Source organism: Sorex araneus, chromosome 2 (genome assembly GCF_027595985.1).
Source record: "Sorex araneus isolate mSorAra2 chromosome 2, mSorAra2.pri, whole genome shotgun sequence".
NCBI classification, from domain to species: domain Eukaryota; kingdom Metazoa; phylum Chordata; class Mammalia; order Eulipotyphla; family Soricidae; genus Sorex; species Sorex araneus.
The window spans coordinates 55,544,384-55,563,351 of record NC_073303.1 but is presented as its reverse complement, the minus strand read 5'-3'; the positions used below and the strand labels follow the sequence as shown (position 1 = coordinate 55,563,351).

Genomic DNA, 18,968 nt, shown 5'->3' with positions numbered 1-18,968 from the left:
AGGCCGCTGTGCTCTCCTACCCACTGTGCTGTAGCCCCAGTCCTGCTACATAGAGTAGAAAACATAAACATGAAATTGATAAGAAAATTCAGCCCCCCCAAAATTTTCAAAAATGTGGAGTCATCAGTCCTTCACTAATATGATTTTAAGGTAAAAGAGGATCAAACAGGAGCTAGAAAAATCATGTAGAGGTAACAAGAATCATTTCAATGTTGCCTTAGAATCTATTTCATGCTTCAGTAAAACAGAGCTATAGTATATTGAAAAATACAAGATATTCTCTAGGAGGTGGAATGTTCATGTTTTCATACTGCCAACCCCACTCAGTCCTTGTGTCATCTGAAAACCAACAGCCCTGTGCTTGTTCAGCCTTCTCTAAAGATTGGATCTTCTCTGGAGGCTGAAGGCAGAACTAGTGCACTGAAAATTTTTTTGTTTTGTTTCATTTGTTTTGTTTTGCTTATTTGTTTTGTTTTGCTTATTAGACTAATTTATACTAATTAAGGGCTAGGGTGTTTGCCTTGCATGCAGCCGACCTGGGTTCGATTCCTCTGTCTCTCTCGGAGAGCCCAGCAAGCACTGAGAGAATCCTGCCCGCACAGCAGAGCCAGGCAAGCTCCCCGTGGCGTATTCGATATGCCAAAAGGAGTAACAGGGTTTCACAATGGAGACTTTACTGGTGCCCGCTTGAGCAAATCGATGAGCAATGGGATGACAGTGCTACAGTGATCTTCATTTGCAGGAACTGTTGTTGGCTTTCAGCTCTCTCCACTCTGGTCTTTATTTATTTATTTTTTTTTAAATTTTTATTAAATCACCATGTGGAAAGTTACAAAGTTCTCAGGTTTATATGTCAGTTATACAATATTCAAACACCCATCCCTTCACCAGTGCCCAAATTCCACCACCAGAAACCCCAGTTTACCCCCCGCCCCCACCCCCTACCCCCTACTGTATAACTAATGAATTTCACTTCATTTTTTCTTTACCTTGATTACATTCCATAATTCAACACAAAACTCACTATAGTTGACATAACTCTCTCTCTCTCTTTTTTTTCTCTTTTTCCTTTTCCATTTTTTTTTTTTAAATTTTTCCCCCTCATCCCCCTTCCTGCGCCTCATAGTATGGTGTACACCACGCCACGTTGGCCAGCGTGGGGCTTTTGCTTAGCTCATAGTCCAGAGGTGGCTGTTACATTAAGAACCTTCAATATTTCAACAAAAACTTACTGTTATTATTTGGAGTTTCCCCCCCAAGTCTGACCTGTTCAAATGGAACCCTTTCACAGTGATGACAATTATAAATGTTAAGTTGCGCGGACGCGGCAGCGTCCGCGCGGTTTTGGATTTCTGTATAAAGTCCTGGGAAAATTCTGCCAGAAATTACATATTTCCTCCGTTAGCCGGCGTGGGGCAAAGGCTTAATTCACAGTCTCCATACATGGGTGCAGGCACTTGCTGGAACCCCAATTCCTAAAGCTGTCTCTGGTTCCCGCTTGTTCCACATCCACCGGCTCTGCAGGGGCATGGGCGCCCGGGCCGAAAACCCGGCCGGCCGGAGCCGAGCACAGGCCCGACTAGGGCTGGCTCTGTATCCTGCGGCTGTTTCAAGTTCAAAGCACACATTTTTTTTTTTTTTTTTCCGCGCCACCAAGTTCGTACCTTCTCAACGGACCCACAAAATGTCGGACTCCACGCCTTCTCCCGGAGGGGAGAGAGACCAAGAAGGAAGGTTCTTTCCTCCATTAGCCGGCGTGGGGCAAAGGCTTAATTCACAGTCTCCATACATGGGTGCAGGCACTTGCTGGAACCCCAATTCCTAAAGCTGTCTCTGGTTCCCGCTTGTTCCACATCCACCGGCTCTGCAGGGGCATGGGCGCCCGGGCCGAAAACCCGGCCGGCCGGAGCCGAGCACGGGCCCGACTATCCACTCTGGTCTTTAAAACAAGCTTCTGCCCACCTCTTTTGATAAAAAGCAGATCTGGGCAAGGGAAGTCACTCAGGGGGTCAGGAATGCCAGCCCTGCAAACCCAAGGCCCTAAGTTCAGTCCCTGGTACCTTCAGGATGGGCTCAGAGCCTCTAGCACACCTGGGCCCAGGACACACTGCATCAGCTCAGCACACAACTGTCTGGACCTGCTGGCAAAGTGTCACTGAATATAGCCATCCACACCCCCAGAACACTATTTGTGAGCTCCTTCCTTTTAATTTTTTAATTTAATTTTTATTTTTTGCTCCTTCCTTTTTAAAAAACAACTGAGAAAGATAAGATAAATCTCTGGGGATTATTCCTCATGTTATGTTGAATAAATAACCTTTTATTCATCTTTTTTTTATTGTTTTGTTTGAGGTCCAAACCTGACAGTGCTCTGGGCTTATTCCTGGCTCTGTGTCCAGAGATCACTCCTAGTAGGGCTCAGGGCACCATATGGAATGCTGGGGATCGAACTAGGGGGACCACATGGAAGGGAGATGCCTTCCTCACTGTCCTATCTTTCTTGTCTGGCTTTAGTGATCTTTCATCCAATCTCTCTCTAGATCACACGGAGTGCAAGAGAATATGATGTCCTGATACTTCTGATTTTGAAGGGCAAGACTTGCTTTGGCCCCGGATGCAGGCTGGCTCCCGCAGTTCATAATAAGCCTCATGTCAACGTATTAGATTTTGCAGAGAAGCAGAGATTCTGGGTGTCAGGAATGAACAACTACAAGAAATACACGTTTTGATTCGTATCACTGGACAAAAGCTGAGAATTGCCTTTTAGCTGTTTTTTTCCCCTATAAAAAAGACGTGAAATTCTCACAGCGCAAAAGGGATCTCACTTTCTTATATCTGTGTTATTGCTCCTTTCCCTGGAGTGTACTCCTTTGGACAAAAACTTCCCCAACTCTTCTTCATCTTAGAATACTAGTACAGGGGCCGGAGCGATAGCACAGCGGGTAGGGCGTTTGCCTTGCACGCGGCTGACCCGGGTTCGATCCTCGGCATCCCATATGGTCCCCCAAGCACTGCCAGGAGTAATTCCTGAGTGCAAAGCCAGGAGTAACCCCTGAGCATCGCTGGGTGTGACCCAAAAAGCAAAAAAAAAAAAAAAGAATACTAGTACATACTCTTGGAGCCAGAGCTCCAGCTTGTACCCCTCCACAACCATGCTTGGGTTTTCCTTTTTCAGAGCATTCTCAAGTCCATTCTATTCTAAGGACTGGAGAAGCTGTTGCAGAGATGAATGCCAGATTCCTCAACAGAGGTTATTTAAGTTCTGTCTTCCAATTTCATTTGTATCACTATCTGCAGGTGATTTTCTCAAGCCTACATCAGAGAGTCTCTTGCCCGCACGCCTGGCTGTCTTTCCCGGGGCCCCTCGGAGGGGATGGGCTCCAGCTTCCCTCCCTGCCCCAAGCAGAGCTCCCGGTGGCCGAAGACCACTGGAACCTAGCTACAGCCATGCTCAAGGCCCCTCTCCACATGTTCGGACAAGCCTCACGCATGAAGGTACCAACAGAGGAACCCAGGTGTGTGTAATCTCAGCAATGGACAACATTCAGAGACTTAAAAGCAAGCTCCCAAAAACGTGTGGCTGCAGAGTGGCCGCTCGATGTCTTATACCTACTTCTCCCTCTGGGAGAAACTGGAAACGTACTGAGAGTTTCCTTCCCACATGGAACAGCCTCACAAGCTTCCCATGGTGTATTCAAATGCCAAAGCCAGTTACAAGCTGGATCTCATTCCCCTGACCCTGAAAGAGCCTCTAATGCTGCATCGTTGGGAAGGCCGAGTGGAGAGAGGCTTCTAAAATCTCAGGGACAGGACGAATGGAGAGGTTACTGAGCCTGCTCAAGAAATCGACGATCAACGGGATTTCGTGATTTGTGATTCGTGATATCTGACCCTAGAAGCTTACTGGGAATTTTTTGGATGCAAAAGTGGATCAGAGTTGCTATGAAGCTGGGTGAGGATCTAGTTTAGTTTGTGATCTTTACATTTGCAAAACCATGAACAAGAGAAACAAAGTAACACAACCTCAGACAGGAAGGCAAGGAAGCAACCTGGCTGACACCACTGCGGGCACCACTCTCTGTTAACCACAGTAATCCTGGTCATCCACAAATAATTGAGATGAATTCCTTTAGACTTTTATTTTATTTTTTCACTTTTTGGGTCACACTCGGCAATGCACAGGGGTTACTCCTGGCTCTGCACTCAGGAATTAGTCCTGGCAGTGCTCAGGGGACCCTATGGGATGCTGGGAATCAAACCCGGGTCGGCTGCGTGCAAGGCAAACGCCCTACCTGCTGTGCTATTGCTCCAGCCCCGACTTTTCTTTTCTTTTTGCTAAAATATCCCACTTCCATTTTTTCCCGAACTTTTGGGAATCACACCATTGGTATTTTATTGACTCTTCCCCCAATTTCTTGGAGCAAAGTGATCCTAGAAGGAGTCGGAGTTAGGTGAAGAGTCGCTAACTACGGTCACTAGCCACAGTACATACTCCATCCTTCTCCAATCAGTCTTTTTTTTGGGGGGGGAGGTCACACCTGGTGGTGCAAAGGGGTTACTCCTGGCTCTGCACTCAGGAATTACTCTTGGCGGTGCTGGGGGGACCATATGGGAAGCTGGGAATCGAACCTAGGTCAGCCGTATGCAAGGCAAACGCCCTAGCAGCTGTGCTATCGCTCCAGCCCCCTCCCATCATATAATCCTGGTTTCACCCTGTGCCCACAACTGAGGCGATCAGTGTGAGACACCCCGCCTTTCCCCCACAGTAGGAGCACATTGCAGAGGTCCAATGGAATCATGTCACAAGCTAGAGTCAGACCGGGGAGGGCAGCCAGGCCTGTGCACAGAGGACTCAGAGCACGACTCTGCCGAGAGGAAAACAAGTGAACAGACAGCCATGCGCAAACCAGTTCACAGCATCTGCTTCCCGACAAGACTGACTGACAGACAGGACAACCTCCCGCAAATGCTGCCTCACCATCCACTCCTTTGTTCGCCTACCGACCCGCTGACCTGTCTAATCCTTCCGTATGCAGAGAAGACCGCAGCAAGCGCGAGGAAACACCATGCTCTATTATGAACAGCTTTACACTGATGTGAATTTCCTTCACTGACGCAGTCAGCGAATCAGAGGGTCAAACACAAAAATATTCATCTGCTCCTATTTATACTACAAAACTTCATGTCTACATTAAAATATATTTTACATAACATTTGTCTCATGTGATCTTTTAAAAATTAAGAGAATGGCTCTATTTCCATTAATGCTCTCTTTTCCATAGGGGCAGCCACCAGTGAGGCGTGAGGTGGACGGAGGGAGTCGATGGACCTTGGGACTACAGTGGGCCTAGTGGTTTGCGGCCGGGACCTGGTGGTCAGTGCTGCTCAGGGGCCACCAGACTGTTGGGGATCCAACTCAAGGCCCCCCACAGCCGAGCCACTTTAGCACTCTCCAAGACTCCCTCTTTCACTGTCATTATTAACATCAAAAGGAAATGGTAGGAGTCGTCTGCTAGCCAAATGATATGTATGGCTCTCTACAGTAGATAATTTTATACACCTGTATGTAATATGAAAGGAGCCAAAAGGAGAGGGAGGGTCCACATTACAGTTCATTTTTTCAAAAAATTGGAAATGATTATACAAAAGGAAAATTTCAATTGATTCTATTACTACATTGTCCAAATATAATGAAAAAGACCTCTCCCCTGGGGGGTAGGGAGAGTGCAGGATCACGGTACAGGGAGGGGTGGGGCTGCACCCTGGGTGACCAGCACCACGTGGTTCCACAGAGCATGGCTCGACTCAGCCTGGAAGCCCCTGAACACAGAAGGTGTGACCCCGGGTTATCCCGCACCCACATGGCAGGGCCCTGGCACTGACCTGCCAGCCAGGTTTGACGAGCAGCTTTGCCGGGCCCTTGAGGCCTGCTGAGCGTCATTAGTGGCTGCCACCCCCTACCCCACAAACAAAACCTCCAAAGAGAAAGGAACCAAAAAAAAAAAACCAAGTTTTCCCATCTGGAAGACAGCGGGCAGGTAAAATGGGCTTCTTCTCTGCGTACATTGGTCATGACAAGCTTGAGGAACACACGCACCACTCAGAGCACGCGCCTAAGGGCAGACACACACAGAGGAGCGGGTCCAAAACTAAGGGGCTGAGAGGAGGTCTCTGCATTGTGACCAAGGCGGGCAGCGCGCTCTCCCCGAAGGCGGAAGCCCGCTGCAAGCCCTTACCTTGGAGGGCCAGCAGGCTGTGCGTCTGCACGATGATGCAGAGCTGCAGCACCAGCTGGGGGGCGCTCTCCAGGAAGGTGGCCAGCAGGTGCAGCATGCTCACGTCCGCGTACTCGTACACCATCTTCCAGTAGAACCTCCAGCGCTCATTCTCCCCACTCTGGCGGCTCCGGATACCCAAGTAGATGGTGTGGAAGTATCTGGAAAGAGAGGACGGAGAACAAGAACCAGATGAGTAACGCTTTAGAAGTCAAAGGCCTGGGCCGTTTCTCCCTCTGCACGCTGCCACAGAAAGGCACACGCACGAAACTAGAGCCCAAATGGCTCCTGCCTTACGTTCTAGAGCTCAAACATAAACACCGGGGACTACCCCTCCTCTTAGATCTTCACTTGGAAAAGACACCGTGTCCGCATTCTAGGTATGAGGCTGAGTCACAATATGTTTGGACACTCCAGCGTTGGAGAAGACTTGTGTCTCTGACAGGCTGACAATCTGCTCGACTCAGGGCACACACTAGTGTTCGGATGGTACAATGCAAGTGTGAAGATGGTACAACGCTGAGTGTGAAATGCTAACATGTCTGCATTTATAAACCCTCGTGATAGCTTTCAAAATATTTTTATTAGTGAAAATTTTAAACCCATTCAAAATTGAAATTTACCTTTCACTCAGATTAAGCCATTATCAATAATTGCCAATCTTTTCTAATTATGCCTCCATTTACAAACTTCCATTGGTTTATTGTGATGGAAATCCCTGGCATCATATTGTTTCATCTATAAATATTTTAATAAAATAATTTACAAACATAAATGCAATGCCTTTAAATCACAAATAAGGCTAACTTCTCTTTAAAAAATTTTGAATTGAATCATTGTGAGACAGACCCTTACAAAGCAGTTCATGATTAGGTTTCAGTCATACAGTGTTCCAACACCCATCCTCCTCTCTCTCTCTCTCCCTCTCTCTTTCTCTCTTCCCCCCCCCCCCGCCACTTTTCTGATATTGTGGTTCGCAATACAGATACTAAAAGGTTATCAGGAATATCCCTTTACCTACTTTTTAACACTCAGTTCTTGTCCAGTGTGATAATTCCCAGCTATTATTGTGATCCTGGTCTACTGTCTATCTTACCTACCCTCCACCTTAGACACACTTGTGGTTGATTTTAACCACTGATCAGTCCTCCCAGCCTGTTTTCCTTGGTGTGGATATTAGTCTTCTACTATATATTTTTTATATAACACAAATGAATGCAGTCATTCTGTTCCTCTCCTTCTGACTCATTTCATTCAGCATGATACTCTCCATGTCCATCTATTTATCACTGTATCACTGTTATCCCGTTGCTCATCGATTTGCTCGAGCGGGCACCTGTAACATCTCCATTGTGAGATTTTTTTTGTTACTGTTTTTGGCATATTGAGTATTCGATATGCCATCCAGTTATAGGTAAATTTTTTTATAGACAAATTTAATGACTTCATTTTTTCTAACAATTGCATAGTATTCCATTGTGTAGATGTACCATAGTTTCTTTAACCAGTTGTCTGTTTTCGAGACTCAGGTTGTTTCCAGGTTCTGACTATGGTGAATAGTGCTGCAATGAACATAGGAGTGCAGATGGTATTTCTACAGTGTGTTTTGGGACCTCCAGTTATATTCCCAGAAGTGGTGTTGCTGGGTCAAATGGGAGCTCAATTTCAAGTTTTTTGAGGAATGCCCGTACTGTTTCCAAAAAAGGCTGTACCAGTCAGCATTCCCAGCAATAGTAAAGGAGAGTCCCTTTTCCCCACATCCACGCCAACACTGGTTGCTCTTGTGTTTTGTATGTGCGCCAGTCTCTGTGGTGTGAGATGATAACTCATTGTTGTTTTGATTTGCATTGACTTCTTATAAAAGTCTTAGCTTTCCAATTTTCTGATTATCACCATTTTATATTTGTTTGAAATATAATTCAAATATGTTTGAAGATAATTTGATATTTTCATAACTCTTTTAATGCACCATAGATTTCCTTTTTATTATTCCTTGTTTCTGCATATTTTTTATTGTCTTGATTTTGATTATTCTATTTTCACGGTATTATTAATCTGTTCTGTGCTTTTTACAATTGAGTAGTGTTGGGATTTTGACTAGAGTCAAGTTTGGTAATTTCTGAAGGAGGTGATGGTGTATAGTATCCTGAGGAGGTACATTATTCACTAACAGTTGTCCTTTTTAGTGATATCATCATTCATTATTTCCTGGACTCACCCACTTATTAGAAATTATAAATAAATTATAAATACTAGTTGATTTGTCACCTTTTTTATTAATTAGAATACTTCTGCAGCCCTATTTCAGTATCTTCACAGTATACTGGCTTCCCTGAAACTTGTTCTAAAGCAGATCACTCGAAGATACACAAGAATGACAGTCTCTGAATTCTTTCATATTTATAACAGTAAGTGGGTATCAACGATGCCTGGGTGGGAAAGGTTTCTTTTTTCAAGTGAACTCTACATTGCATGTGCGTTTTGTGTGTGTGTGTGTGTATGTGCATTTTGTGTGTATGTAGAATTCAAGGCCTCATATATGCAAGGCATATATTCTGCCATTTGTGCTAAATTCCTGTTTGACATGCACTGTTTTGTTGCAGATTGCTGCTAAATTTTAGAGTATGTGAAAGATCTGCACTAAGCTAATGAAAAAATTCTGAGATAGCAAGGAGGGTAACAATCAGCAAGGAAATACAAAGCAGAAAGTTGGGTATATGTTCACTGGTCTGTTTGGATGGTTATATAATTCAGTATTATTCAAGCAAGACTGAGGATCTTAAACTTATTTGGGTATACTAAATATAATGCCTTGTTCCTTATAGCATAAATTATTTTCATGAAAAATTTGGAAAACTGACAGTCTTTATCTCAAAATCTTCTTGCTGATTTTGCTCTGGTGGCCAAAAAATATTCTGCTTCATTTCAAAGAGCAGAACATGTGTTAGAACAGATCTTGCTATTGGCCATTCTGTATAATTTTTCTTAGAAATGTCTCTGCTTCTTCATTATTCACTTCATTTTTATACCTTCAAATTCAGTATTTTTGAATTGTAGCATTTATATGTATATAAATGGAGGAGGTGATGGTATATATATATATATATACATATATATAGAGAGAGGTATTTTTTTCCCTTTGTGTTTTTTATTTATATTTGTTGCATCCACATTTTCTAATTTTTGGTTTTTGCTCCACTCCTGGACTGGAACAATAGCACAGTGGGTAGGGCATTTGCCTTGCATGAAGCTGACCCGGGTTCAATTGCTCCGTCCCTCTCAAAGAGCCCAGCAAGCTACCCGTGGTGTATTCAAAAACAAATACTGATGTGCCAAAAACAGCAGCAACAAGTCTCACAATGGAGACATTACTGGTGCCTGCTCGAGCAGATCGCTGAATAAGGAGACAACAGTGCGGCAGAGCTACAGTGCTCCACACCTGGCTGTGTCAGGACTTGCTCCTGGCTCTGCACTCAGGCACTCAAGCACGGCTCCTGGTGGGGCTCAGGGGCTATACTGGATGCCGGGGAGTGACCCTGCGTTGACCACCTGCCAGGCAAATGCCCTCCCCGCTGTACTCTTTCTCCAGTCCCTGCATCTTCTTATCTATATGCTCCCTGAGTGCTTTCAATCTTAATATATTCCTGAGTAAATTATTTTCTTTTTTTTGTTTTTATAAGTGCTGCATATTTTCCAGTAGGGTGTATGAATAGTATAATGTTTTTGGTTAAGTTTTTATTTTTTAGCTCATTTTAAAGGAAATTAGGTTTCTATGTTGTAGCACTATGTTTGGCTCAATAATCTTCCTTTAAAAGATTTATTTTCAAGATAGAGAGATAGGACAGATGTTAGGGCACTTGCCTTTCACAAGTAGCTCACCCCAGTACCCCATATGGTCCCCAGAGCAGCGCCAGGAGTGAGCCCTCACCACAGAGCTGGGAGGATGCCCTGAGCACCATTGGGTGTGACCGCCAACCCCCCCAAATTATTTTTCTATGTCTTTGATTTAGTTTAATTCTATTCACAATCTCTTTCTTTTTATTTCTTCTTTCTTTTCCTTCCTTCCTTCCTTCCTTCTTTCCTTCCTTCCTTCCTTCCTTCCTTCCTTCCATTCCTTCTTTTTCTCTTTCTCTCTTTCTTTTTCTTTCTTTTCCTTTCTTTTTCTTTTGGTCATATCCAGTTTGTGGTTGGGATCATTCCCGCTGATATTCTGGGTACGTGGAACCAAACCTGAGACTCCACACGCAAAGCATATGTTCTCGTCCTCTGAGCCATCTTCTTGGGCCCCAACGAATATGTTCCTTGTTAGCTTTCATAATTCCCCTTTTCTTTATTTCCCTTTGAAATACTTGCTTGTGGTTTTGTGTTTAGCATACAGGAGTTTTCCTGCTGCGCCTTCCTGACTTGAAGGACTACTTGTGTTTTCTCACTTCATTTTCCACAGAAGAACCTTGATTTGTTTCCTGTTGGTGAGACTTAAACTTATTAATTTAGCTTTCACATCCTCTAGGAGGGGTGGGTGGGCCAGGAGAACTCAGGAGGTTTCTGTTTCCACACAGAATTCTCACGAAATGATCAAAACTTGCTCACTTTCGGAGATCAGCTGCCTCCGTGTCACTTCCTTTTAATCTGCGTCTCCTTTTCTATTTCTTCGTGTTCTGGTCCTGCTCAATTTGAAACCTTTCCCCAGAAGACGACTCAGTTTGAAGCCTTGTCTTTGAAGAGTTTTCAGTTTGTTAGTAACTGGAGTGCTTCAAGGGCCTCAGGCTCCCTTTGAACTCCCACTGCACCGGACCCTTCAGAACCTCCTTCCCGTCTCCCTGGTTCCTCTGCGCTGGCCCAGTGCGCCGTGTAGCGAGCGTCTTTGGGGCCTCTTAAGGCTCTTCTCTTCACAAGACCTCCCTTCTGCTTCTTTCTGATACCACGAAGATTTTACGTAAGCCGCCATTAATTGCACCTCATCCGTCATACAGGGGAGTTGAGTTTTTAATCATGTTTTATGCATGAATCCTCAATTGTGATCTGATGACTTAAATAGGATTTGGTAGATTAAAATCTATGCTGTCCTCAGGTTACATGCCAACACTACTGTAAACATGTGGCCCCAATACAGTCATTAATTAAGGAAAGTTTATGAAAGGCGTTTTGGAAGGGCCCTCAGTGCAGGGATTCTGACATTAGTGGATGGGGTATACTTGAAACCCTATTATTAACAAGATTGTATGTAAATCACAGTGCCTAAGTAAAAAATGACTTTAATTAAAATTATTCTGCCAATACCATCAAGTTTATAGAAGAAAACCGTAATTTTTTTCCTTTCCTTTTTTTGTCCGTATTAGCAGTCCTTAGGAGTTAGGCCTGGCTCTGTACTCAGGAGTCATTTCTGGAGGTGCCCGGGGGACCCCACGTGGTGGTGGGGAATTGGACAGGATTGGCCTCGCGCAAGGTAAGTGCTACGCTCCCTGTACTCTCTGTCCCCAGAAAAAAAAAGAAATTTTCAGACAGAAAACATAAAAATGGAATTCACAATTCCACTGGAACCTGAAGTTTGCTGTGGTGCAGGTGAACGGGATTCTCACAATCAGATTACTGGGTTCCCTCATGATTCCGGAGAGACAACTTAAGATTATTCCCATGCAATCCCTCCTTTTTTTCTTTTTCTAAAAAACAGTACTTCTCAATTTGAAGCACTGTTGTTTACAATAGACTGGGGTGATAGCATAGCGGGTAGGGTGTTTGCCTTGTACATGGCCGAACCGGGTTTGATTCCTCCTTCCTTCTCTGAGAGCCCGGCAAGCTACTGAGAGTATCCTGCCCGCACAGCAGAGCCTGGCAAGCTACCCGTGACGAATTCGATATGCCAAAAACAGCAACAAAAAGTCTCACAATGGAGATGTTACTGATGCCCGCTCGAGCAAATCGATGAACAATGGGACGACAGTGCTACAGTGCTACAGTTGTTTACAACACTGTTAACGGTAGAATTTCCTGCACACAACAAACCCTCTGCTAAAATGTGCGCTTACCTTCACACTGTCCCAGTGGTCCTCATCACCCCCCCACCATGCGTGTCCACCTCCACCGTGCCACCCATCGTCCCATAAACACAGTTCCATAAGCCAATTCTTCAGTCTGTTGCCCTCGGGCATTTGTTATTCCCATACTACACTTCTTCTTTTTCTTTTTAAATGAATTACCGTGAGATGCAATTACAGACTTACAAACTTTCGTGCTTACATTTCAGTCATACGATCAAGTACCCATCCCTCCCCCAGTGCCCATTCTCCACCCCCTTACTATATTTCTTTATATCCCACACGAGGGAGACTATTCTGTGTCTGTCACTCTCCTTCTAAAGGTTTTCACTCAGCATCATATTCTTAAGATCTATCCAGCAGCAAATCGCATGATTTTGTCTTTTCTTACAGCCCAGTCGTATTCCATTGTGTCCATACACCAGTTTCAATATCCAGATCTTGGCTATTGTGGGTAGTGCTTCAATGAACACAGGAGCACAGATGTCTTTTCTGAATAGTTTTCCTTGCCTTTTCATTAGCTCATTCTTTTCTTTCTTCTTTTTTTTCTTTGAAGGAAAACTTACTTTTTTGCTGACAGTTTCATTCGATCATTGAAGAGGATGGCTTTTTCATGCAAGGTCCCTGCTTTGCACTGGTTTCCTAGCACTGCTTTCTACAGGATCGCAAACTGGTAGGACAAATAGCAGAACTTTCCTTTCTGTTCTGGAGGTTTGAAGTCCACGAGCAAGGTACCACGGGGCAGGTTCTTCTGGGGCTGTGAGAGCCTCCTTTGCATTTCTCCTTCTTAGCTTCTGGAGGTTTCCTGCCATTCCTTGGCATTTCTTGAATTGTCACTGCATCACTCCGGGCTCTGCTTTCACCCCACTATGGCATCCTTCATCTGTGCATATCTATTTCAGTGCTCAAATTTCCCTTCTTATAAACACAGTCACATTGGATTAGGACCCACCCTAGCAAGTTCATTTTAACTAAATCATTTACCCCTTCTTTGGTTTGTTTTCAGTTAAGGTCATGTTCAACAGTAAAAGGTGATGCCTTTGAGGGAAGAGAAACTCAACCAATCACATTCTTCTGTCAAAGTCTGATCTTATTTTTCCTGTACGTTTCCCTCCCCTGCTTAGTGATTTCTAAATCTGCATCCTCACCCACTCTAGCCTGGCATCCACACCTGTATGTCCACCTGTTCGACCATAAGCCCACGTGTTTTCCAGGTTTCTTGCAGGCATTTGAGAACGAGCACATTCCAAATGCTTTCTGAATTTTCCTTCCTGCGTCCCATCTCCTGATTTGCTAGTATGAAGGATTACGAGTATTTCTTACTACTAACCAACTTTCAATGCTAATACGCCCTTCCTGGTCATTGCCTCATTGACTCTTATCTCTCCTGCCTGATACTTCAGTGACCCCCCACTTTCTAGAAGATATGCCATAAGCTCAGACAATGCAAGCACCCATGGAAGGCTTTTGGTTTGTCTTTTCTAACCTCACGTGGGGTCTCTCACCCTCCCCATCCCTGCCCATGTCCTGCCAGACTGAACAGGCTGTGCTGTGTTTCTTTGCACTCACATTTATGCTTGTGGTTCTTCTGTGGGGAATGTCTCTCAATCCCATTTAGACCTTCAATTTTCTACTATTTCATAAGTTTAAAGTATCACCTCTCTCCCACACATTCCTCACTCATAGGTAGAAATGGCCACTCCACTTTCTGTTTGCACCCCAAGGATCATTACTCATACTTGAACAGGAGAAAAATAACACTTTGGTACTTCAATATTGCTTATTTATTTGGTACTAAAATAACATTATTTTGGTATCTGAGAGTTTTTCAGATCAAATAACGTACTCCAAAAAAACTGGAGGGGGGGATGTTATTTATTTTATAGTCTCAGGTAGGGCATTTGCCTTGCATGCAGCCAACTGGGGTTTGATTCCTCCATCCCTCTCGGAGAGCCCGGCAAGCTACCAAGAGTATCCTGCCCGCACGGCAGAGCCTGGCAAGCTACCCGATATACCAAAAACAGTAACAAGTCTCACAGTGGAGATGTTACTGGTGCCCATTCGAGCAAATTGATGAACAAGGGGATGACAGTGCTACAGTCTCAGTCTTGGCGCAGGTTCCGATGACTAATAGACATTCAATTCTTGCTGTTTAATGTATCCAAAGAATAGATGTTAGAGAATAGATGACATGAGCAATTTTATATTATTTTTCTTAAGGGAGATGCAAAGTCTCTGGCCATTTTGAGAAGAGGGGACTTGGGCTTGCATTAAAAATATTTTTGAATTTCTGGAAAACAGAAGGCAGTAGGGTAGGTGAGAGGCTGGGCTCTGGTTAGAGGACTATTCTATGAAGCATTAACTTTATCCTTTCTAACCTAACTCCCACTTATGGCCTGTGGCCCACGCCCACGTCTTTCCATCCAGAAGCTGTAGATAAATGGCAAACTTCAGCTGTGAAAGGTGCTGACTTTGATTAGATGCCAGGGCTGATGGTATTGCTGGTGAGACATTGTCAGACTTGGATGGCTCATGAAGAACTGCTAAAGCCTGTATCTGTTGCCTGCATAAGTGAGCTAATACTAAACATCCACGTGACTATCATGCAATTAATAAGTCCCTGACTTGCATGGGATTCTCAAAATAACTGAACCCTGAAAAATGACAAGTACTGTCCTCTCTGTGAAGAAAGCTGACCAGAAAGTTGAAGTACATAGAACAACTTTTAAATGTTTTAATTAAAATGTTTTTAATTAAAGAAATTTTAATTGGGGCCAGAGTGATAGTACAGTGGGCAGACCGTTCACCTGTGGTCACCCCAGGGTTGAATCCTGGCATACGGTTTCCTCAATACTGACAGGAGTGATCCCTGAGTGAAGAGTCAAAAGTAAAACCCTGAGGTGTGGCCCAAACACAAAAACAAAAATTTTAATTGTGGTAGAGTTCACGATAGGATTGAAGTCGTTAGTTACTACAGCAAACACAACAACCCCCACCAGACTCAGATGCTGTTCATGTAGTTAGAATAATTTTATTTCAATTCTAAACTTAGCCACTGCATGTACACACACACACACAGAGGTTTCTTATATTACTCAATAATTGAATGTGCCTATAAAACCTTTTGTAAGAATGCCATAAAAAGCAACTGTTATTAATTTTTATGAAAAAAATTTTAGTGTTCCTACATCCCGTAATTAACTTAATCATACAAGATAACATGGAAACCCTATAGCATCACTGACATATGGTACTTGCAGGAATGCTGCTGGTAGGTGCTTGGTCGGGCAGTGTACACTCACAGCAGGGGGTGGATGTTATTTCTACAAACGCTGCTACAAAACCAGTGCTAAACCCTATTTTTGAGTTTGCCCTTTCATCATCAAAGTGGAAATCTTGGGGGTGGGGGGGAAGAATTAATACAGGGGTTAAGGCACTGGCTTTGCACATGGCCAACCCGGGTTTGATCCCCAACATCCCATACAGTCCCCTGAGTACAACCAGGAATGATCTCTGGGAACAGAGCCTGGATAAAGTCCTGGTAACCACCAGTGTGGCCCAAAAACATAAAAAAGAAAAACCTAAAACCAAAGCAAAAATCCCAAAAAAACCCTGAAAAATCTCTGGAATTTTTTTTTGTTGTTGTTGTTGTTAGCAAGAATAGCTACTAATACAATGGCCACTCAACACCTTTATTGCAAACCACAACGCCTAATCAGAGAGAGGGAACGAAAGGAACATAGTGGCAGTGTGGGGTGGGGGGAGACGAGACTGGGGAGTGTGGGAGGGATGCTGGGTTTACTGGTGGTAGAGAATGGGCACTGGTGAAGGGATGGGTTCTCGAACTTTGTATGGGGGAAACATGAGCACAAAAATGTATAAATCTGTAACTGTACCCTCACGTTGACTCACTAATTAAAAATAAATAATTTATTTAAAAAAGATAGATGCTAATAAAGGTCTTTTGTAAAAGTAAAGTAGCATGACATGAGCTTTCAAAAAGTGAGTGTACGTGTGGCATGCTACCTGTACACGTGTGTACCTGCATAATGCTACATGTGCATAGTTTGTGAAAGTTTGCTCAGGACCAGCTGGCGGCCAGGTTCGGTCAAAGATCACCCCACCCACTCCAGCAGGCACTGCAGACAGGGCCCCCGGTGGCCCCAGGGCTGCAGCCCCCAGGCTGCGTTGCAGGTGTCCCCAGCACCCACACTGCATGCGTCCCCAGGACCCTGCTCCCACTGGGCTCTGTTCCTCCCCCCCCCCGCCCCCCCGCCAAGACAACTGAAAAATCTGCTTTCTCTCCCCAGGCTCTACCTCAGCCTTGCCGAGGGCCTGCAGGGACCCAGCAGTGCGCCCCAATAAACTTTCCTATACCTTCACTTTACTTGTCCCTGTCACTCTGTCTGCACCTGGTGAGGTCTCAGACCCATCCGTTTGAACAGACACAAAACTTTCAAAATTAAAACATCTGCGAAATTTTTCCCGAGATTTCAGGCCACAAGATATTGAATATAATGCTACAAACTTGAAAAGAAAGTCCTGTGTTCTGATAAGTATATTTGCATATGTACTTCTTCAACCTGAAAGTCTATTTTGCACATTAATTTTCCCTTTGAATATAATGGCTTTCCCTATTTTATCCACCAAGGAAACGTACTGTTGGTTAAAAGTCTGCTGATAAATTTTACTTCAAAAGACTTCCTTGATGAACTGAAAAAAGAGCATTCCCTTCGCCTGCCTCTGTGCACACTTTAACACTACACAAATCTAAACATGTTGAACTACTTGCTTATCTGTTGACTTCCATCCTGGGTTCTCGAAGACCAGAATGTGCCACTCATCATTGAAGCTGTATGTCTTAACACTATGTTTTGTTAAAGTGGGGGTTCATTAACTGCTCCCCTTGACTTCCCAGCTGTCTCTCCTTACCCCCTCAATTTCTTTTCTTATTTGCCCTTTTCCCCTACTCTGGGGCCAAGGGAGATCTATTTATCCCTCCCTCATTCTTACAAGTACTTAGCTTCTAATTTTGCCTCCCTGGACTACCTTGGGGATTAAAGAGGAGGAGAAAGAGCCAGGTTGGTTCATGATAAGAAACTTGCTGAAGGCAACGTTCAACATCACTATCACAGGTGTTCTAGGTTCCTCTAGAAAAAAGCCTTTTTTGCTTTAATAGTCAAAAGTAGTTTTATGTCTTCAGTTTTCCTCATTTCCCCCCCAGAAATTTAATTATAGGAAGAGCTTCCAACACACTGGATTTGGCTCTACGCCCATCTCTGAAAGGTACAGTGGAAACCCACCAAGACACTTTCTAGACTTCCTGAGAATTAGAAGGATCCAAGCTGGAGTGGATAGTTCTTATTCCTATCGTCTACTTTTGATTTCTCAATGAAAGGCAATTCTCTCTGAAGAGAGCACAGGTGACCAGCAAATGCTACAGGAACACAAACTTACATTTCTTTTTAGATATTCATATAGATGGGAGGAAGGGTTCATAAAAAGTCATTGCTGCAATTAAAAAAGTTAGCATGAATACCGAAGAGTATCACTTCAGAGAGAAAACACATTTCAAAGCTTTTTTTGAAACCAAGGATGACTTCAAGGATTGGTGTCCAGAGTACAAAAGTCACTGAAACACACAACTCTCATTAGTGCTAATGGCTGATGCTCTTTATAACAAAACACTCTGAAATGTCAATGTGTCCCACCTCCCCCTCCAAGACAAATAGACATGGAGACTTTTGCCATCCTTGTTGTGTGACTAATTCATTTTTGGATAGGGTCATTTTTATTATTTATTGCCTTGGTAAGCCTGCTAATGGGAGATATGGTTTTCCCTACATCAGAAAAGGTCACCAGGAATTCTGCACCAACTGAATGAACAAAATCTCAATCCAATAACGTCTTGAAGTTTCAAGTCCCACAGAATGACTGAATCTATGTAAACAACCATGCACAAGCAAGCATCACTCCCTGTCATGTTACACACACACATGAACCCATACATAACTCTTCCTCTCTACACACATAGATTTAAAATAAGATTCAGTGATTTTCTGAACAATTTAAGCTGTAAACTAAATGCTCAGCAGTTTTATATCAGTATTTTTCAAGTGCAAAGAGCAACTTAAATAAGGCCACAGACTCACACTACCAACTTCAGATCTTACCAAAGAATTGGCACCTGAGACAGACATTGCAAATGGTTTATATGTCAAAGTTTGTATAGATAGTTGTATGCCCAATACAGATATTTTTTTTCTTTTTTGGGTCACACCTGGCGATGCTTAGGGGTTACTCCTAGCTCTGAACTCAGGAATTACTCCTGGCGGTGCTCGGGGGACCATATGGGATGCTGGGAATCGAACCCGGGTCGGCCACGTGCAAGGCAAATGCCCTACCCGCTGTGCTATTGCTCCAGCCCCTCAATACAGAATTTAACAAGAACATCTTTTTCATCAATGTTTTAGTGATGAGATGTTTCACTTTATTATATAACTTTTATTTATGATAAATATGGTTGGTCAAATATGAGCTACTGTTATAGCAATAGCTGAATCAGAAATTATTAATAACTGTGAGAATAGTATGCAGATAAGCTAATGCTGAATTTACATTATATTATGTTATATAACACATTAAACATTTTAGGTGT

General features: G+C 43.7%; 1 protein-coding gene across 1 annotated transcript in view; it reads right to left on the bottom strand.

Moving 5' to 3' along the window:
- The window catches only part of XKR4 (XK related 4), a 400,230-nt gene that overhangs the window by 157,002 nt on the left and 224,260 nt on the right, over nt 1-18,968 (bottom strand). Inside the window, exon 2 of the mRNA XM_055124966.1 lies at nt 6,237-6,436. Within this exon, the coding sequence (XP_054980941.1) occupies nt 6,237-6,436 (200 nt within the window). The remainder of the gene's footprint in view (nt 1-6,236; nt 6,437-18,968) is intronic.